Source organism: Grammomys surdaster, unplaced genomic scaffold (assembly GCF_004785775.1).
Source record: "Grammomys surdaster isolate TR1022 unplaced genomic scaffold, NIH_TR_1.0 199, whole genome shotgun sequence".
Taxonomy (NCBI): Eukaryota; Metazoa; Chordata; class Mammalia; order Rodentia; family Muridae; genus Grammomys; species Grammomys surdaster.
In genome coordinates, this window is record NW_021604644.1 from 629,216 (window position 1) to 651,694 (window position 22,479).

At 41.6% G+C, this 22,479-nt stretch overlaps 1 protein-coding gene across 3 annotated transcripts in view; it reads right to left on the bottom strand.

Annotated features, from left to right (window-relative positions):
• The window catches only part of LOC114623554 (tomoregulin-1), a 122,116-nt gene that overhangs the window by 10,352 nt on the left and 89,285 nt on the right, over positions 1-22,479 (bottom strand). For all 3 annotated transcript variants that reach the window (XM_028770220.1, XM_028770219.1, XM_028770223.1), the window contains 3 exons: positions 15,584-15,732; positions 13,800-13,865; positions 2,488-2,611 (listed from right to left, as the gene is read on the bottom strand). In XM_028770220.1, coding sequence (XP_028626053.1) covers positions 2,488-2,611; positions 13,800-13,865; positions 15,584-15,732 — 339 coding nt within the window. The remainder of the gene's footprint in view (positions 1-2,487; positions 2,612-13,799; positions 13,866-15,583; positions 15,733-22,479) is intronic.

Sequence of the window (22,479 nt, forward strand, 5' to 3'; positions counted from 1 at the left end):
TTCATCAGCTACGGTGAGGAAGACAAGAAGAGCTGACAGTATTCTGAGAAGATGAATGGCTGCAGCCATGCTAGCTAGGTAAGCCAGTGGAGGCTGGAATGAACTAGACTGCAGTTGTGTCAATATGAAAAAGTAAAAGTGGAACAGAGGCGATACCAGAGATCAATACAGGAAATGATGGGTGCAGGAGGCCTGGACAGGTTACTACAGACGTTAGAGGGATATGCTAGAGATGGGATTATTCTCAAGTCTACTCTCCAACTTGTATCTCCCACGAGTTTTCAAATCGACTATCTTGAGCAGCTTAGTAAACATCCATAAGTGGATAGCCTGTAGGCATAGTACACCAACATGTGAAACTGAATACATCATTTCCCCAAAACCTCTTTCTCTGAGTTCTCCTATTCAGTTTTTCCATAGCCAGAAGCCCAGGAGACTCTGTACACTTCCTCCTTCTTCCCTCAGCCTCCTCTATGTTTGAAGTCTCAAATTGCCTCATGCACTTGTACAGATGACAGCATTGTTCATACTGCATTTTGGTTACTAAATATTTTCTGAAGACAAGATCCCAAGATCCCTGATATATGTAAGTTTAACAAACCATTACCACGGAATTTGGCAGAAAGAATAAGCTAGTCTATCAATGGCGGGATAATACTAGATTTTAGTCTAATAAAAGGATTATGGCTAATGGTTATTCATCCCTGGCTAATACTATAGACACATGATATTTTAGCCTGATTCTTACAAATGGTATAAATACACAATAGAAAGTTACAAGCTGCTATTATTCTAGGAATAATAAATACATAGGATAGAAATTCTTTACCATTTCCAAAATTTCTCCATTTGGGAGAAGATGGGAGAGCTGATAACCACTGTATTATTAGAAATTTATTTGCTACAGACCTACTAGGTTAGGAACTAGAAAGAAAGTAATTTGTAAAATGGAGTCCTTGATATAACAGGCTTATGGTCTAGTATCAGTTGCTATTGATTATAATACTATAAAGCAAATGCAGTAAGCTACGCATGCTACACACACATCACTATTGCACCCATTCTGGTTTGTTGTTGAAGGTTTTTGAGACAGCATCTCACTGTGTAGCCCTGTCTGGTCGGGAGCCTGCTATGTAGCTCAGGTTGGTATAGAACTCACGATCTTCCTGCCTCATCTTTCCCAGAGTGGAATTACAGACAGTAGCACCACAGCTTGATGTAGGATGCCCCATCTCAGGCCATCAGGACCCGAACTTCTGCGAAGATTTCTATACCACTGTATGACAAACATGTAGAATTGCTTGTGTGCTTTGCATTATGCAATCCATTCTATTTTATGCAGTTGTTGTTTTCAAATGTTTGGGGAGGGAGGAGGAAACAGAGAAGTTAGCTCCTTCAAAGACAAAGAGAACTGTCCATGGGGAAAAGCCAATGGCTTTTACAAAGAGCTGTTCAACAGTTAACAGTGAAAGCATTTGCCCTGCTATTCATCTTTATGCAGGAGGAAAGGGAAGAGAGCTAAAGAAGAGGGATGCAGGCAACCCCAGGGCCAGAGCAGAGTCCTTACCCTGTGGACAGATACAGAAAAAGAAAAATGCAACAACTCTAAATGTTTTGATGTTTTGCATAAGAGAGGGAAGCAGGTTCCCACCCAACTCCCAGAAGCAGGAGTGAGTGGAAGGACAGCAACGGCCCACCCCCTTGTCTGCATAAACCCAGCCTGGCTAACCAGACACAAGACAGCATGCAATTCATGACAGCAACAGCAACACACACACACACACATGAACATACATGCACACACACATGCACAATCACACACACATGCACAGATAATCACACATATGCACACACATGCACACATACACACATACACGCACGTACACTCAAACATATGCACACATGTGCACACAAACACACTCACACCAGCAAAACACACTGAGACCCTCAGGTTGTGTGTCAGGGAATCTGAGGTCTAGTTTCTTCTCAGCTCTATTTCCAAGTTGCTGTTGACCTTGAAGAAGTTATGCAATGTCTCTGGAGTAGAGGAGCTGAAGACTGACACTCCTTCCAGTTCCCTCTCACAATTCACACCTGGTTCCTCATCCCTACTCCTTTATTTTTAGAAGTCTATTTTAGTGTATGTTTTATTCGAGTTATTCCTTCTCTATTCGTAATATATTCTTCAGTCGTTCAACCACCTTGTGACAGATTGCCGAAAGATCAAAATAGCGTTGGAATATGGCAAATTAATATTAAAATGTCATCGTAAAGATGTTAAGCTCACAGCCTCCAAACCCTAATTCGGCCTGTTTCTCATCTTTGCATATTTCTTGCCAGGTTTGGGCGAAGTATAGATGATTTGTTGGTTGATTTAAAACTTATATATTGCAGATAACACTATTTATGTGGTACTATTCAGTCTATAAGGCAGTAATGACCAATGGAAAAAAGTCTCTCAGCCCCAATCATGAGCAGCCAACTTACCTACAAGAGGCCTTCTGAGTAGAGTAGATGAATTCACATTTCCCGTGGATGCAGTACCCATTCAGGTTTTCAGGGCAAGGCATGTGGTTTCCTATATAAACGTCTTCCCTTTGATCACCTGCATCTTAAAAGAACACAAACCGGGTCACTGAATACTGAAAACAAAAATGGAAAATACAAACCCTTCCAAAGGCTCTGAAAAAAAGAAGAAGAAGAAGAAGAAGAAGAAGAAGAAGAAGAAGAAGAAGAAGAAGAAGAAGAAGAAGAATTTGCCCTGTCAATCACCAGCTGAGCAATTTAGAAGGGAGACTTATCCGAGAGGGTAAACAAGATCTTAGGTCCCTTGCAACGCACCATGCACAAACACAGCAAGTGAGCAGACAAATTAGACAACACACAAAAATCGTTGCAGAACATGACCACTATGAACTACTGCTACATTAGAAACAATTTGAAAAAGAAAAACATCTCTGCTAAACTATAAATGCCAGGTTTAGAAGGACGTTGGCCCTGTGACAGAGATGATGTGCATAATATCGTCTTTGGAGGGGTGAAGCTGCTCACCTACCTGGAGCCTGCGAGACTGCAGATCAATGGCAGAGGCAGAAAGCAAGTTAAGGGACTCAAACTGTAGGTAAAAGATTTCTTTTTTCTTTTTCTTTTCTTTTTTTTTTTTGAATGAAAACTTTCAAGGGCTTGTCTTTTCAAATGGTAACAACTTTAGCCAGGTATGGTAGCACACACCTGTAATCTCAGCACTCAAAAGGCTGATGCAGAACAAACCCAAGTTTGACACCAGCCAAGGCTAAATGTTAATACTTCATTGCTGCATTGTGTCTCAGAAACAAGGTAGGGAAGGAGAGAGGAGGGGAAGGTCAAGAAGGGGAATGGGGTGGTAGGATACATTTTTTCCCCTTCCCTTCTTCCTCTCGCTCTGTCCCTGCTTGCTCCAGCACCAAGGTTTTTATTTATTTATTATATGTAAGTTCACTGTAGCTGTCTTCAGACACCCCATAAGAGGGCATCAGATCTCATTATGGATGGTTGTGAGCCACCATGTGGTTGCTGGGATTTGAACTCACAACTCCAGAAGAGCAGTTAGTGCTCTTAACCGCTGAACCATCTCACCAGTCCGTGGCAGGATACCTTTGCTAGGGTTTTTCACACAGTATTTTTAAAGTAAATGTTCCTTAGAAAGAAGTCAAATCACAGAATGTGACAAAAATGTCTTACAGACTCTGCACATGTCAGCTGCAAGACCTTTACCACTCTCCTCTCTCTAACCTTAGGATTCATAACTGTAAAAGCAGGAGCGCACAGCCTATACATCATGCAGATCTGAAAGGATTACATGACATAAATCCTGCACACTGGCAATAAAATAGCCAGCTATCTATAGGACACCACAACAGTGGGCTTGTATCCCCAAATCACAAAGTGTAATAAAATCTGAAAAATGTTAATAGAACAGATTAGGAAGCTAAAAAGGTGGGGCTATAGAGCCCTCGCCCCTCTGTTCTAGTCTCTTTGGTGTGGGAAGATACTCTGCAGGCTACCAAAAGAGAGACATGAACACCAGCCCAGCCACGAAACCTTTGACTTACAGTCTATCCTGCCTGCAAAATATGCTAGGGCGATGGTGGCACAGATCTTGTGGGAGTAGCCAACCAACGTCTAATTTGACTTAAGACCCACTCCACAGAACCCACTCCACCCAACACTGAGTGAGTAACCAAAAGCCAGAGACTAGTCAGCCCAGAGACCTGTAAGAAAACCAATAAGACTCAAAAAAAAAAAAGAAAAGAAAAAAATCAATAGCATGGTTCCTAATGAAATTCTGCTGAAGTCATAGATCAGTGCCTTGTTCAGTCATCATCAGAGAGGCTTCCTGCAGCAGCAGATGGGGACAGATGCAGAGACCCACAGCCAGACAGTATGAGGAGAGAGACAGTCTAAATGGGAGGTCTCCGTAAACTCCTCCCTTGAGCTCAGGGAATCCCATCAGAGGGGAGGTGGAGAGACTGTAAGAGTCAGAGGGGATGGAGGACAGCAGGAGAACAAAGTCCTCTGAATCAGCTCAATAAGGTAATGTGTATGAGCTCACAGAGACTGACGCAGCAAGCACAGGGCCTGCATGGGTCTGCACCAGGTCCTCTGCATGTACTAAAGCTTTCAGCTTGGTATTTCATGGGACTCCTGACTATGAGAACAAGTGGGTCTCCAACTCTACTGCCTGCTCTTGGGACTCCTTTCCCCCTGTTGGGCTGCTGTGTCCAACTTCCATAGGATGGTTTTTGCTTTATTTTATTATAGTTTATTTTGTCATGTGAAATTGTTATCAATTCCCTCCTATGTTTAGAAAACTTAACATTCTCGCTCAGTGTGCTGGATACCAGTTTATTAATTTATCCTGAAGCTTCTGGAATTACCCTTTTACAGATAAAGCTTAATAGCTGTGATGAAAAACAAAAGACAAAGAAAAGGGGGAGTTATACATGTATCAATACAGGAAGATAGGGGGAGGAGTGCCAGGTGGGAAAACTAAGCCCACAATACAGATTGTTTTGGGAAATTTACATCTACTAATACGATTTATGCTAGAAAGAGAACTGAGTTAGGATCTAGGCCACAAATCCTCCATCATGAACTCATCTCTGCGGCTTTGTGACCTCATTCACAACACAAATTCCCCAGTAGACTCATGACAAGATGCAGATATAATCTATTTTCTCTTAGCTATATTTTAAAGTAAAAAGAAATATAAATTGATCATGATCATATAGTTAAATAAACACTAGCGTTTCGATATATCAGTATGAAGATCGAGACTCTACATCTGTTTCCAAGTCATCAAGTCTGTCTGGCTCAATTCAAGTTGCAGTAGTGACAAAGGGCCAGCAGGTACCACACTGAAAGGTCTAGAATTAATGATGACATTTGTTGACCTTCCATAGGCCTAAGTCTTGAGGACACAAAATCAAGACATAGGGTCCCAGGCCCTCCAGATGGCTCCAGGCTCCAGGCTCCCAGGCTCCAGGCCCCAGGCTCCCAGATGACAGTCCTGGGTAGCAGAAGCAAGCAGCCTCCCTCAGAATCCTATGTAGCCCGAGACTCCTCCCTACTATATACTCACCACTGTTTATTCTATACACAGTGGAACAGCTGTGTGGACTTTAAACTCAGCCATAAGATGGAGTTCCTTAGGAATCTAGACACCTCCGCTGTTTGTCCCTGACATACATAATTTCCAATTCTGAGAAGCAGTCTGTACAATGGACAAGGACGTCTCTAGAATGTGTGAATCTGAACTCTGGCCTCAACAACTCCCTGTGTGAACTAAAGGCACAGTCTTCCTAGTCTGAGAAATGGGGATATATAATAACTAGGTCCAGTTTTCACAGAATTGATTTGAGGCCTATGTGAGGTAAGATCTAGCATATTAATAGAAGCAGATGAATTGGTTCAGAACTTTATGTTTTCTCTCAGAGTTATTTGTGAGAGTTTAGCTGGCATATATATTCATGTCCATCATATATGTGTTCTGGTGCTGGAGAAGAAGAGGGTACAGGATCCCCTGGAGCAGGAGTTACTTGGATGGTAAGCCATGTGGGTACTGGGTACAGACCCTAGGTCCTCTACAACAGCAACAAGTATTCTTAACCATGGAGCCAACTCTCCAGCTCCTCGTACAGAACTTTAAAAACTGTCCTTTGCAAACAGTGAGTGCTTAATCACTAGTACCAGCTGTTACTCTGTGCCTAAAGAATGTTGCAGGAATGAGCCACAACCTTCATTTGTTGTCGTCACGCTGTAGTGTGACCTCTCTGGCTGTGTGCCAAGGGAGTGTACTTCAGGAGATGGTTTGAAGTTCTGGGTTCAACCCCAGCAACAGAAAAGGAAAAAGAAATAATATGTTTCTGGATTGAATCATCTTTGGTTTCCATTTTTAAAAAATACTATCCCAACAACAAACTAAAAGGCTTCTACTTTGAAATTCCATTCAGAAAGAAGCTGCTTTTAACGGGGCTGTCCTGGGTCTCACAACACAGGCTGGAACTTGATTAACAGATTGCTTGTTTACAAACACTTGTGATCAAAGCAGAAGGCATGCCTCGAGCAATCGGCACTGAAGGGAAGTAGCGGAACAGAAACCAGCCACACTAAAACAAATGTACTTTTCCTCCTTCAGTTTAGCTGAAAGTGGGATTCAATATTCCCACTCAGGTGGCAAGCAAGGCAGTCACTACCCCACTTCACCTAGCTTCTCAGAACACAGAACCTAACAGTGGCACACCATCAAAGTGTGTATTTGTGGGACCACAGTGAGATTGTGAACCCACTAACCACAGTAAAAATACTGTAACACGCATAGGACTGAGTGGCTCTGTGGAGGTCAGGTAGTGTCATAATAGAGTATAAAAAAGCCCTATACGAGGCAGGAAATTTCAGGCTTAATACAGAGATAAAAGCTGATAGAAAATTCAACTGCATGAAAGCAGTATGAAAAAATAGGATAAATTAAGAATGGGTTTTGAGAAATTAAGAAACAAAATGTGATGCTAAGAAACATTAACTAAATGGACCCATGAGAGAAACACATGGTTAAACACAGACCCTGGTTAAACAGAGAGAAGCTGTAGAGAAGGCATATCCAGTAAGGCTGAGAGTCTGGCAAGCAGAGTCCAAACTCAGCATTCTACTCAATGCCCAAAGTACGCAATTCACTCCACTGCCATGCTATTCTGTACACAGGCTCAGCTACCTGGAGAACATGATGGAGAAGTAACCATGCCAGAGAAACTCATCATAATGCCATAAAGTTGGGTACTGTTGGATACTTTTCATGTTGAATGAAATCTCTAACTTGGTTCACATTCCCTAGTGTTTTTACACTCATTCACTGCTGCCTACCTGTGTTGTATTCTGAAGGTCAAACTTCACATTCCTATTTGAACAAGTTTAGGTTACACCTATCTTTAAGAGTGGTACCCAGGGCCTAAAGAAACGGTGGCTCGTGACTGTAACTCCAATTCTAGGAGAATCAATGGCCTCCTCTTCTGGCCTCCACAGGCACTGAACCCATGAGGCAAACAACATAAACATCCATACTGTAAATAGGAATAAACAATTACAAAAAGAATGGTACCTATCACTAACTCAGTACATTTAACAGAGCAAGAGCATCCTCTTTACCAAATATGTTCTTAACAGAGCATCTTAAACGTCTCTAAACCTGAGCTTCATGATGGGGAGCCCAGGAGAGAGAGACCAGTAAGCTGAATTAAAACTCAGATCTACAATCATTCCAAAAGTGCTTTTTAGACATTTGCAGTGATTTGACGTGTTCCGAGCACCATGGTAGTTTCCTGGGGTTTGAGACAATGGCAGAATGAACAGAGTATAAGGACAATGTCTCACTAAGCAACTGAGTGTGTGGAAAGAGCTCAGCAAGGTTCTCTGGGTAACAGAGGAGAAGGATATTCAGGAGAAGGCAGCCAAATAGCGCAAGACTCTTACCAGCTGTGAGATAAGGGTTCAGGACACAGGCTTTGTTCAGCCTCTCTACACTGGAGACACTTAGTCTCAACTTTGTCATGCAAAATGAGGGCAGTAGGTTGTTAGCCGGACTCATAGATTCAAAGGCACAGGAGCACATAGAACACTTGCTTAAAAACTGCTAAACAGCTATTGATGCCACTCATGAGCCCTAACAGGAATCCGCAAGAGAGGTGTGCTCAGCTACGGTGAGACCTTAAGAATAATCCAAACCAAGTACTCATGTATCAAAAATAAAGTCAGGAATCGGGTGTTCAAATTTTCAGAGTGATCCCAGCTAAGAGGCATAACTGTCTCTCCTGTGCGGATGTAATCACTGAGGCTCAGAGAAATCAGGTCTCACCGCCTTACGTGGAGCTCATGTCTGAGTCCACAGAACAAGCTCTTAGTTACTACACTATGGCTGCAGCAGTTCCCTGGGAGATGTACAGGAGGAGATGGGCAAAAGTGTAATGTTCAAGACCTGCTCTCTAGACTAAATAAGTGAGACCGCTCCAAAAAGGAAAGATTAAAAAAAGCTTTAAAGACCCAATGAGGCATGACTTCAGACACCAAAGCAGTCACGAAACCTTGGCACAGAGAAGTGAGCACAGAAGAATCCTGTCTGAACAATGCCCTTAGGCGAGTGGTGACAGGCTCCAATAACAGCATCCACTGCTGATGTCTGAACAATGCTTGAAGTGTGTACAGTATACACAGGACATCTGGCCACCCAAGGACTCGTTCCATCCACAGAAGCTTCGTAAACAACTCTGCCACCAGCAGCCAGGTTTTCACACACGAAGGACAGTGCATTCATTCTAAGTAATGATTTCATAAGAGACGGTACCAAGTGGCCTATCTGCAGAGCACCGTCCCACTGATCACCTGGCCTGTTCCACTGGAACTGATCTAGCGACTGAGACATGTACCTACAAGGTTAGTGGCTATGGTACAACTCCATCAGTGCTTCACCTGTAACTTTAGGTTCCCTGTCTCTACAGAGTTAAAACATTTTAAATATTATGTACAGCTTTCCAAACTACCCCACCCTCTATCTCAACCATTACATTGACCTATCCCTCGGCAGACTTCTCTACCCCAGTCTCCTGAAATCTCGAATTGAGGAAGTATCTACCCAGCAAATACATTCCTACCTTCTCTCAGTTATAAATCTATTGCACTTCTTCCCAACCCTGACTCTCCCTAGCCCACTTATGCCAGGGAAACGACTCTTCTAATATGTATAGGCTCACCCACATCCTCAACTATCCCCTTAGGAAAAATCCTTCTATCTTCCATGCTCCACCTTCCCCTGACATGCTCCTGACAGTTGCTTCCAGCAAGCCTTCCATTCTTACCCCAGAACAAACCATCCCTTCTCAGGAGCTCTTGAGCAGTTGCAACAAGACTCTCCACTTGCTCACAACTTGGACTCCTTTCAGTGAGTCTAGCACCTGTATTATTGACTCATTGTCTTTAAAAGGACACATCAAAAGATGATAGACTGAAACACACGAACAGCCATCGGGCAAATGAGACTCATGGTAACGGCACTTCAATATCTCTCGTGCCCCTGGCCAGTACAAAACAAGAAGACCAAGAAGTCTCAAGAACAAGGTCAAAGATGAGGGGAGGGTTGGAATGACAAATCTGGATGTCTTTCTAACTAAAGTGCTACAGTTCAATGTAGGCTGTGTGAAAGTACTTTGGGACTGTAATGTCTAGACCATGAAGGAACTTCCTGGGTAGCTGGAAATATTGCCAAGCAGAGTAGGGTGTGGCGTAGGTGAAACAAATTGATTTCAGGTTGGAAAAAGTATAAAATGAGAATTAGGATGATAATTTGCACTGAAGGTAAATAGAATAAAATGCTAATAGAAACTGACAGTGGCTTGATGACGGGTGGTTAAGAGCATGTGCTGCTTTTGCAGAAGACCTGACTTCAGCTGCCAGCACCCACACTGAGTGGCTCACAACTTAAGTTCATAAAGACTCCACATCCCTCTGGCCTCTGTGGGCCTCTGCATTCGAGTGCACATACTCACACATACATCCACACACACATACGGAAAGTTAAAGCTTAAAAACCAAACAAACAAAAAACCCTAAAGGTGGGGACTGAGTACATACAAATTTGTTAGGTTGTTCTCTTACATTCTTAGACATTTTCAATAATAAAGATTCTCTCTCTCTCTCTCTCTCTCTCTCTCTCTCTCTCTCTCTCTCTCTCTCTCTCTCTCTCTCTCTCCCCCTCCCTCCCTCCCTCCCTCCCTCCCTCTCTCTCTCCTCATACTCAATCAACACACCTTTATGATTTCAAGATCTTCTAATGCTACTATAAACAGCACAATTAAACGTCTTGAGTTGGCTTTCTCAAAATAAACAAATAAAAACCTTTCCCCGGGGCACCGCCTCTATGTTCTATATTCTCTTGCTGATGGAACGTTCCTGCTTTCTATGGCAGGCTCTGTGTTAGTACCTCCCACCTACACAGTCTGGGCTATAGACAGGCAGACACAAGTATTCACCAAAGTCTTCTATGATGCTATGAGAACAGAAAACAAAAGGTAACAGAGCTACCTTTTAACATATTCCCCTACTGTTCTACAGAGAGAGCATGACGTGGCGTGTTCTAAACTCTCACAATCTGGCCTCCATCTTAACCCTATAGAGAAATTCTTTCCAATGACCTTACTGATTACAATTCAAAATGGTTGACTCCTCATCCCAAAATGGCTTTCTGTAGCATGTTAAACTACTGACCGTCCTTTCCACTTATCAACTCTGGACCACAGGCTTGTCTCTAGATTTATGCTGAATAGTCTCCTGAATAGTCAAATTCACATCACATCAAATTCCAAAATGCAATTAGTCACCTTCACCAACTCCTCCATCACCCACACTCCAAACACCTCTCCCCCTAGCATATCATTTCTATAAAAAGAACCAATTGTCTTAACTCTAGGGGTTCAAGTCTCAGTATCCCTAACTTTTACTAGCCCACATCTGAGTGGATATCTGCCCCTTCTGAGGCTGCCTACTTCACCTCTCTGCCTTTGCCAAGGCGCACAATAAGCCCTGTGTTCCTGCAGGTGTCACTCGCTCGAGCGATTAGTATCAGAGCTTTATCTTTTCATTTATATTATAGAAATGATCTCTGTCATAGGTTTTGTTCTATCGATGTGGGGAGACACCATGACCACGGCAAGTCTTACAAAAGAAAGCATTTCACTGGGGCTGGCTTACAGCTTCAAAGGTCTAGTCCATTATTTTCATGGCAGAGAACATGGCAGCATGCAGGCAGACAAATGCTGGAGAAGGAGAGTTCCACATCCAGACCCATCCACAGACAGCAGGAAGGGTAACACTGGGTCTGCCTTAGGCTTTTGAAACCTCAAAGCCCGCCTACAGTGACACACTCCCTCCAATAAGGGCACACCTACTCCAACAAGGCCATACCTCTCAATCCTTCTCAAGTAGTGCCACTCCTTCATGCCTAAGCATGGAAATACATTAGTCTATGGGGGCCATTCTTACTCAAACTATCACATCCCTATGGTTCAAAATAAAGTCTCAGTTGTCCAACAGGGCAAGATCTGGTCCCAGGCTTTCTTTGCCACCTACCCTCCCTCTTCCTCTAAATCCCCCAGCACTCTCCAGTGCACCCTGTCGTAACATTTGAGCCTGCACTACTCTTACAATCTTTTAGCCTCCCAAAATAATCTGTGTCCTGTTCAATCTCTTGTAGGTCAAAGTTTCATTCAAATTCCATCTTCTCTGTGACTTTTCTCATGTCTTCATGGTCCCCCACCAAAGAGCAATCCATCTTTTCTAAAGATCGTTTACATTTACTGTACTCTACTACAATCATGACAATATTTGACCTCTACATTGTCAGAGCAGGTGAAGCGCATGTCTTGCTATAAGGGACACCCAAAAAATGCATATCACATACTAAATTATCTTCCCTTCCACAAGTAGTGTGGCTAAAAAGACTAGCATAAATGAAACCTATAATAAATACCTTCTAATATAATTTTGAAGTTATATGACAATTCTTATGTGTGCAGAATTTTCAATGCCTCAAAAGTGGTGCAGATAAAATAATCAATACATAGACATATTATAATATGATATTTATGAATATCACACAAGTGTTTGGGATATATGCCATTCCCAAATTGCCTTTAAAATGAGCTGTTAACAACAGAAAAATGGTCTTTGTAATGTAGTCCTATTTATCAGTGGAGAGAACAAAGCTGGTCTGCTGTGACTCCAGCAGGAGCAGAAGGGATTTCCTATTTAAACACAGCGTTTTGTATCAGTAGAGAAAACTGTTTTTCAGGGCCTGTGGGCTATAAGAGATTCAGGTTTAATACAACTCAAGTGAAGCGTTAGTGTTACTAATGTATTATTCGATTACAAAAGTTTACTATTTCCTGAGCACTTACAACCATGTCAGACACTGTTCTAAGCCTTGATGAATAATCTTATTTAGCTTTTATAAAATGCTATACAACAGAGACACTTTAAAAAACCAGACATATAATGAAGATCATATTATTTTTTTCCACTATTGTGGTCTACGGATCCAGCCAGGGTCCAAGGTTGCCAGGTAAATGCTCTATTGCTGAGCTACATTCTCAGCCCTCGGCATTTTGAAACAAGGTCTTACGACATAGCTCAGGCTAGCCTTGAACTGCACAGCCCAAGCTGGCCGTAGGCTCATGATCCCCTTCCTTGGTCTCCCAATTGTCTTACCTATCACATAGTTTTTACATTCACTTTGTTAATAGTTTTTAGAACTTCATACCTGAGTGTCGTATTTACAGTGTTTCCACCCTTCCTTCTGTCCTCTCTAACTCTTCCTATTCTCCTTACCCCACCCAGTCTCAACTCTTTCCTTTTTAATTACTTTTCCTTCTTTAATTACAGATTAGTTGAAGGTATACTTGTTGTGATGATCTAGGGGTCCAGTGATGTAGCCCCTCTTTAATTAACCAGATTATCATCGCTGAGCCTCACACTGGCCACGGATTGGGTGGTCTTCTTACTGCTACTTATAAGATTCAAATAAAACAATGCATGTGACCACAGATGGGAAAACAGCGGTGAAACATAAGGTCAAGGAACATAGATTCTAATTCTAGTCTCTGCTTTGATCTTTACACGACATGATACTTTTCACAAATAAATAATGCAACTCCATTCTCTGGATGGATATGGAATAGCTACCAATTTGCCAAACATTCTGCTATGGTTAGCAACACAAAGGAAAGATGGCTGACTTTCAATCCAAATAGAACTCATGATCTGAGATACAGACGGACGCGTGAATAATTAGAGTAAGCTAAGTGCTCAGACAGGAGAGGTTGTAAAAGTATCTAATCCAGATTTGGGGGCCAAGGAATGATTCTCAAAGGAAAGAATACGCACACTGAGACTGGAGAAGACGAGCAGGAGTTAGTCAGACAAAGAAGTGCAGACTTCCAGATAGAAGGATTCAAGTTCAAAGACTTGGAAACAGGGAGGAATGTTAATAGCAGAGTCTAGAGAACTTTCACGTTGTGAGGGATAATGTCAATCAATAAAAAGCATACACACGAGCACTCTCTAAACGGAAAGGAACCTTAGCCATTACAACAAATACTACTAATCGATTATATCAGGAGTGTTATCGCAGAGAGCTAAACTAAGGGAAGCAGAAGCACTAGGCATAGCTAATGGTCACATTTCAAGATTTGGTCCAAATCTAGAAAACCTTAATTCAGTACCTTTCACATCTGGCCGATACTGCAGCCCGTCATCCTTCTTTCCCAATAAACTTGCATCATCTGTGTCTGTAAGAAAAAGCAGTTGCAGGTTAAGCAATACTTGATGCTGAAGTCACACCAAGAACTCACAATTACCTCAGGTGCCCTGGCTCCTTCTTAACCGTCTGCCTGTCCTGCTCACGTATGAGTTTTACCATTCTACCATCCTACCTGACAGACAGAACTATATTTACCGTGTGAAGAATAACATTTTGACATGTACAACACGAAGGGAATGTTTCCATCATTCTCATTATCAGTGGTCCCTTTTCTCTCCCAGCTCTCAAGTGATCCCAGGTATGTCTACATCTCTGCATGGTAAACAGATTTCATCCAGACTTCAGCTCAAATGTCACCGACTTTAAAAGTCTGGCATACACCCCTTGGAGAGCCTCTCTTTCCAGGGAACCACTGAGCACAAGACTTACCTTTTCCTGCCATGTTTATCTGGAAATATGAGATTACAATACATACAGAATCTCTGCTAAATTGTCAGACAACATTTAGATCCTTTCACGGGAACTGCATTGGATTGTGAAGCCCATACACGTGCTGAAAAACAGGGGCTTCCACCTCCAACACCCGTGAGAGCCAAGAAGGAGCTACAGTTAGGTGTGGATAGAAAAGTACTGAGAGAACCAAAAGAAAACTTAAGGCTCCACCACTCCAAAGCTGCATAAATTTGAATTAAAACTCTCTGGCCTTCCTGTTGCTCTGAACTGGATATTCCAGGGAGGACCATTCAAACACCCCATCAAGCTGTAAATGCTACTGCATGAAATACACCAAACTGTATTCCAAGACCAAAGCCAAGAGGAATAGCCACCTATGGGACCTCTCTGCCAGAAAATGGCCTCCTCCATCACACCCATGCCTACCCTACCTGGAAAGCCTCTGAGGACCATCTTGAATCCACTGGCAGCTCAGAACAGTTATGGGAAGTGTGTCACAAAGAATTCTTTACTAAGACAAAGGAATAAACATCTTTATGATGTCTTTGCCCTGGCTCAGATAGAGCATGTGCCTCTAGTAAGTCCCCCAAAGAACAAAGGTAAAGAGAGTGGAAAGAAAAAGCAGGGAAGGTCTATACTCCTAGAACTTGAAGAGGCCTGGCCCCCATGAATTACTAGAATTCATCCACTATCCCAGCCCACAGGGTATTACTGGCTTCAGTGACCGTTGACACTTCGAATAGGAGAAGAAAGCAAAGCTTATTCTTATATGATTTATGTTTCCTAAATCATAGTAAAGAGAAAGAAGGACAAATGGAATTTTCCTTTACATTCTGTAACTTTACACTAAAAACTGTAACTGCACATAACATGTTTGGGTAGAGGAAACAAAGGGAACTGTGTTGAATAAAGGGAACTCCTGTGCTATGGGGGGGGAGTAAGAATATATACTGCGAATGTATAGTTTTGCCATAATTAAAATAATTAGTCTAATTTCTAGCTATAATTAAATTTGAAATTACCTTAAAACTATAAACAAACCTCAAACTGATTCCGATACACTCACATCAGACAAGGATAAGCTTAGTAACCAAACAACCAAGACACAGTTTATGTCTGAAGATGGTGAAAATAAACAAATGTCTAAATTAGTAGCAAATGAAGTTTTAAAATATACAGTCATAAAAAGACCAAGCCTGAAGAATTACTCATTTTATAAGACACACACTACTAAGCAAGAGTACCACCTTAGGATACTCAAGACAGGCTTCTGGTAGACAGAGCGGCTTTTACCTGTGCAGTGGCCAAGATGCCTTATGTCGATCTGCTCTTGCTTTATACAAGATGCTTCTCGAACGAAACAGGGGTTGTTATAGGAACTCCCATCAGAAGCGCACACGGGGTTAAAGCTGTACCCACTGCAGTCTATGTTACACACACACCTGTTGAGAAAGACGACAGTCACCTACACAGGACAACAAAAGGATTTACAGTGCAGCATCAGCAAACAGCAACTCCCAACTTCCTCTCTGACTTCTGCAACACAAGGCATAACGGTGCTATACATCACAAATAAATCTTCTGTGAACGGGATGCCAAGCTAAAACTGTCTCTCAGGTATGAATTTGGAGATATTCTTAGACATTATGTTACCCCAGTCAGTAGTCTCTAAAATTTTCATTGTTAGATCAAATCATGAGGAGCTGTTCAATGTCAGTAACATTAATTTAAAAACAAGATGGCACCATGAGAAGAACACTGTTTTCTAAACCAATAGTCACAGTTAATATCCCGCATCTTCCTCAAAGTCTCATTTTACCCACCTGTAAAAGAGATAATAATAATATACTTACACCAAACAGTTGGAATAATTAAAAAATATAATAGATATGAACTATGTAGACAGTTCTTTTCTAGCAACACATCTACTTGGGCAACTGAGCATCTACTGTATCCAGAGCCCCATGACACAGAAGCCAAGAGTACCAGGATATGGCACTCTTCCCAAGAACAATGAAGTTTAATGGGGGGATATGATGTCCAGTCTCCAGCAACATTCTAAGCCTAGCCTACTTCACCACCCTCCTACTGAAAACAAAGCTGGGTAAAGCACTTTCAAACTTCCTCTTGGATACACACCAGAGCCGGTAGGAATGCCAGGAATATTCAACACAGTCAGCAACATGAAGACAGAGAGAAAAGCCCTGGCTTTCTAAGGGCAGTTTTTACCTTAAAGAGATTGTCCAAATGGGCAGATACAACCATAAGCATTTTGGTTTTGTGACCCTCTGGGGATATGACCCACCTAAGAGAGGCTACAGAGGCCTCCAAAAGGCCACAGGCCTTGGCGTGAGTTTCATTACAAACAGGGCTACCCTGACCCATAGCACTAAACACTGGGAGAAAAACTTCTCGCCTGAGAATCCACAACCACAGTCAGTTCTTTGTTACAACTTAAAATATAATTGGTTCTTCTAAGGTCCCCAATTCCAGAATTGAAGAGGTTTAGGACTGACTGGCTGGAGCCCTGGGCAAAACCAGAAGCAAACAGGATGTTCTCTAGAGAAGCCCAACTCCACCCTAGGTCTTTGTGGCTCTACAGAGTGCAAAAGTGAGAAAAATAACTACACCTCCAAACACATGTGCACATGCAGGCACACACAGACACAGACACACACACACACACTTAGAATACATGTAAGAGGACTAAACTTTAAATAGCAAAGACAGGCTGGATAAAGTTACAAAAGTAAGTTCTATGCTGCATACAGGGTAACGAAAGCACATGCTGCTCTTGCAGAAGACAACCAGATCAGTTCCCAGCACCCGCATCAGGTGGCTCTCAACGGCCTGTAACTCTCCAGGATACCTGATGCCCTTTTCTGGACTTGACAGGTACCTGCACCCACACATGCACATACCCACACAGACACACCGTATGCACATAATTAAAAACAGGTATGTTAAGAAGTAATGATACAGAAATTGAATAGAGAATAACAGTGACGGAGACGCATTTGGTGTGGGCAGAGTTAGTATCATATACAGAAGACTTTGAGACAAAAAGGAACATAATATGGAAGTTAGGAGGTTCCCTTATGATACTAAAATATTTTATTGTCAGGTGGATTGTCTAACATTCTAATATAGTCTCAGAATCTTCAAAGCAAATATTGACAAGACTTCTGTAAAAATGCTTGCTCTCTCCTCTCTCTCTCTCTCTCTCTCTCTCTCTCTCTCTCTCTCTCTCACACACACACACACACACACACACACACACACACAAATGTTATTCCAAAAAAGTTAAGAAGAGAAGATAAAACAAACTTAGCCTTTTGAAGATGAGGGATGGGTACATGGGAAGGCGCCCACTTTAATTTTTTTTCCTTTCCTATGTGTTTGAAGATCCCTTTAATTCCTGATACTCTACAGACCACATGTGAAAGATAAAACTGAACACTAAAAGATTCAGAAGATCAAAGGTAAGAAACTGATAAATCTGACTTTGAAATAAAACAGAATAATATGCCCGTATAACCAACAAGAAAATTAGAATCCAGAATACATAAATACAAACTCGTTTCCTAAAGGATATAAAATTGATGGGAAAGAGGGGAGCAAAACCAGACTAAGAATGGAAGAGCATTAAACACAATATTTCTAAAGATTCATGCAACCTAACAAGGTTTATCTTTTATAATCATGACATTGGAAGCTAAGACCACAAACGCAGTATCAAAGTCATGAGGTTGATAAGAACTAAAAGGTAGCAGCAAGCACAGGCAGGAATGAGGAGCAGGTGCTGGCATGAGAGCCCATTGGAATGACTGCCTCGAGAACACTCATTCCCAGGAACACCTAGACCTGGACTTGCCCCACGAAGTCGCTCTCCCATGGACTTGAAAGTCTCTTACAGGTGAGCGCCAGGAGACATGAAGTGCACAGTGTTTGTCACGAGAAGATTGTAAATGACCCAAATGACTATCTTCAGCAAAATGGGGCCATAATCACATGGTTCCATCGATCAAATTCCAACACACAGTGAAAATGACTCCAGCTATGTACAGTGCCCTAAATGAATCTCAGAAACACTACCGTTACATAGAAAATATCAAAAAATGCATGTGTTATATTTTTTGTCAGCTTGATAAAAAAGTCTCTGGGTCATCTGGAAAGAAATGCCCTCAACTGAAAAAAATATTTCACCAGACTACCCCATAGGCAAGTCTTTGGAGCATTTTCTTGACTTATGGTTGATGTGGGAGGGTTCAGGGAAAGCCCATCCTGCTGCAGGCAGTACCACCCATGAGCAGGTGGGCCTAGGGTGTCTAAAAAAGCAAGCTATGCAAACCATGGGGAGGAAGCCAGTAAGCAGCATTTCTTCATGGTTTCTGTTTCAGTTCATGCCTCAACTTCCCTGAGTGATAAGGACATGTAAGCCAAGTCAACACTTTCTTTCCTAAGGTGCTTTTGATTGTGTTTATCACAGGCATAGAAAGCAAGCTACGACTATGCATACAGCATAAATCAAATATATAAAACCAATGTTTTTTTTTTAAAAAAAAAAAAAACAGTGAGAGAACTGGTTCAAATGGCTAAGAGCACTGTCTGACCTTCAAGACAGTTCTGTTCCCAGCACCCACATGGCAGCTCACAACCATCTAGAACTCCAGTCCCCAGGGAAATCTTCTTGCCTTCCTTTGGTACCTATTGGAACTGAATGCACACAATATATAAACTCACATGCAAGCAAAACACCAATACATATAAAATATGAAAAAAAGAAAAGAAGAAAAGAAAAAAAAGAAAAGAAAAAAAGAAAAAAGGTAAATAAACCAACAGCAAAATAATATATATGTTAAGAGATATACCACATAGAATAAAACTATAAAGAAAGCAAGGAAATACTTTACACAAAACATGATCTACTGGGTGAATGGGAGAGAGCGTCAAGGGGAGCCCTGAGTTCTAGTAAATGCTATGGTTTGAATATAAGTGACCATCAAAAGACTTTGTGTTAAAGCTTTGGTTCCTAGTATAGTAGAATTCAGAGGCAAGTCTTTGGGGAAGTGCAGTAGCAGGAGGGCTCTGTTTACATGGACTTACCCATCCATGGATTCATAATTTGAGCATCACTGGATGACGGTGGAAAGTAGGAGGGCCTAAGTGGAGGAAGCACTAGAGCCAGCCCTTCCTGTCTCTCTGCTTCTCATGCACTGTAGGGTGAATGGCTCAACTCCATTAAGCTCTCTCTGCCCACTACTCATGTTCCCATAGCAACAGGGCCCAGGGACCACAACCTTCAACCTCTGAAGCAGTGAGCCAAACAAATCTTTCTAAGGTTACTTTCCTTTGGTGTTTTATTAGCCTCGAGGGCAGCACTGTAAAACTCTATTCCTTAGTTGGGAGGAAAGATTCATAAAAGCTCATCTTATTTTTGTGCTACTCCAAGTATAAAAGTTGTCTTTAGAGCAAAAGAAAAAATTAAATTCATAAGAACAATATTCGCTAACAAGACAATAACAATCTCATGCCATTGTTTGCTTTCTAGAATACAGGAGTCGAGAGAATAACCAGAGAGTGTCCTAGAAGCTTAGCTGATCAGAAGAGGGTAAGCTCAGTTGAGGACACAGACAAATCCAGAGACCAGCCACCAACCATACATGAGTGAAAACATTTGCACAAACATTTAGTTCTCTTTCTCCTCCCCCTCTCTTCTCCCTCTCTTCTCATCCATCCATCCCCTCTATCTATTATCTATCTATCTCAATGGGCTATCTATCTATCTATCTATCTATCTATCTATCTATCTATCTATCATCTATTTCAATGGGTACTCTATCTATGTAGCTAGCTATCTCTGTACCATCTATCTCAATGGGCACTGTATCTATCTATCATCTATCTCAATGGGTACCCTATCTATCTATCTATCTATCTATCTATCTATCTATTTATCTATCTATCATCTACCTCAATGGGCACTGTAGAAAGCCAATGAAGTAAAGGACTTTAAGAAGCCATCTACTCCCAATCTTTCATCCAATGCAGGGTTTCCCTGAGGAAGATCTGATACGCTGTCACAAGCCTGCCAGTTCACTTGCAGTAATGGTTAGCTTCCTATCTCACCAGGCAGTACATTTCATGGTTGACTAGTTTCTACCCTAGAATGGCCTCAAAACCTGCATCCCAGTGAACAAGAGGCTAAGCAGCCACGGACTGAAATGTCTGGAGCCACAGGCTACACAAACCTTCCTCCTTTAAACTGCTCTCTGGCATTTAGATCACAGCTACACAAAAAAGCAATGGATATAGTTCTGAGTCAACATGTGATCTCAAAAGTATCTTCCAAGAACTCCTTCTAAATATTCAGAAATAATCATCTGATTATACACATGCTCTCATTGCTGTAAACTGGATCTCAAATTATGCCATCACACACCGATGTGATGGTTTTTAATTTGCAATATTTTGATAATAACGTTTAAATTGTTAAAGATTAGTCAATGATTACTCATTATTATAGTACTCAACATCCCATGCCCCCATCCAGCCTAAGTATCTTATAGGAGGCCACTTGTAAACAGCATGTATACAGTATAGAAATGATTGCATTAATTATTCTAGATACTGTAAATGACGTGGAAAAGAGTCCATAAATGTTCCTTATAATTATATTTAACTTTGACCCATTTCAAGGTTCTTAAACATGCCCATTTCTACATGTACAGCTCTCAAAGCATTTAACTTATCTTTTGGAACCTAGGACTCCAAGGATCCATATCAAATTTTAGGTTATCACAGAATGCTAAAATAGTTTGGGCTCTAACTTTATCACTTAATATCTCTTCTAGATCGACAGTCATAAATTAAACAAGTATATTACATATTTTTAATAAGTCATCAATAAAACACTGATAAAGCTAGAATCACATATCCTATCATTAGAAAACTACTTACAAAGTTTAAAGACATCCAATGCTGAAAGTCGCCCCAGCTCAAAGATCATGATTCGACCAGAACCATACTTTTCCCATTAAACAAACATCCAAATATTTTTCCTACTACTCAGACAAAACCTGGGTATTAAATTTACTTATGAAGCTATTTATCAAGCAAAGGGTCCCACTCCCTTCCCCCGCTTTTCTTGTTTTCCCAGTTTCTCCTCCTCTGAGCTTAGCGTAAAGAGGAGGATGGTGGGGAACATCCAATAAAGAAGATGCCTTGCTGTTCACATGAATGCAAAGCCTGATCTGCTCACATTGCATCTACTGCTGCCCTTGCTCCCTGCCATAGAAAACTGTTATTTTTATACATAAAAATAAAGCAAGGTCAAAAACTCTTGTACATGTGTTTATCTTTCAAGGCAAAGAGAACGCTTACTCTGGAGGCCAAGGACAGTTGCTGCAAACTGACACATAAAGGAGAGGCCAGCAAAAGATAATCGGTCAAGCCACCAAGAGACTAGATAAAACTAATTTCAAAAGGCAATCTGTCAAAGTTAACAGACTTTCTGGTAAATTAGGAAAGGAAACTGAGTTGAAGGTAATAAAGGGACTGATCCAAAACCAGAAAGCTGTCTCCATTCAGTCTGCTCTGTAGGAATGAGGGATGTTTATGGTAGACAGGAAGCAACTAGGGGAACAGGTGAAGCAAATGGCCCCACTAAGCAAACAGATCTCCTGCCTGTAGGACAAACCAATGGAGAATATGGACAGAGGGCAAGAATGTGAAGAGAAAGAGCAGAAGCTAAGGCACTACTCACTATCACCTTCGTCATATACTAAGAATAGTCTTACAGTGTAACTCAATGGAGTTCTTGCCTAACATGCACTCTCCAATGTGCACATGTGCACACCTGTAACCCCAGCACTCGGGAGGTAGAGCCAAAATGGTCAAAATGGTCAAAAGTTCAAGTTCATCCTCAGCTACATAGGGAGTTCAAGACTAGCCTGGGATATATGAGTCTGTCCCCAAATATCTAGATAGATGATGGATGGATGGATGGATGGATGGATGGATGGATGGATGGATGGATGGATGGATGGAAAAGTAGTCAAATGGACAGATATTCTAATCATCAGAAGATTTAATGGATAGTTCAAGTCAAGGTTTGCCAAACTAAAGTAGTAGGTCAATGCAGACAAGTTTATCAAATGTTTCTATGTTGTGTGTGCTTATGTAGGTGG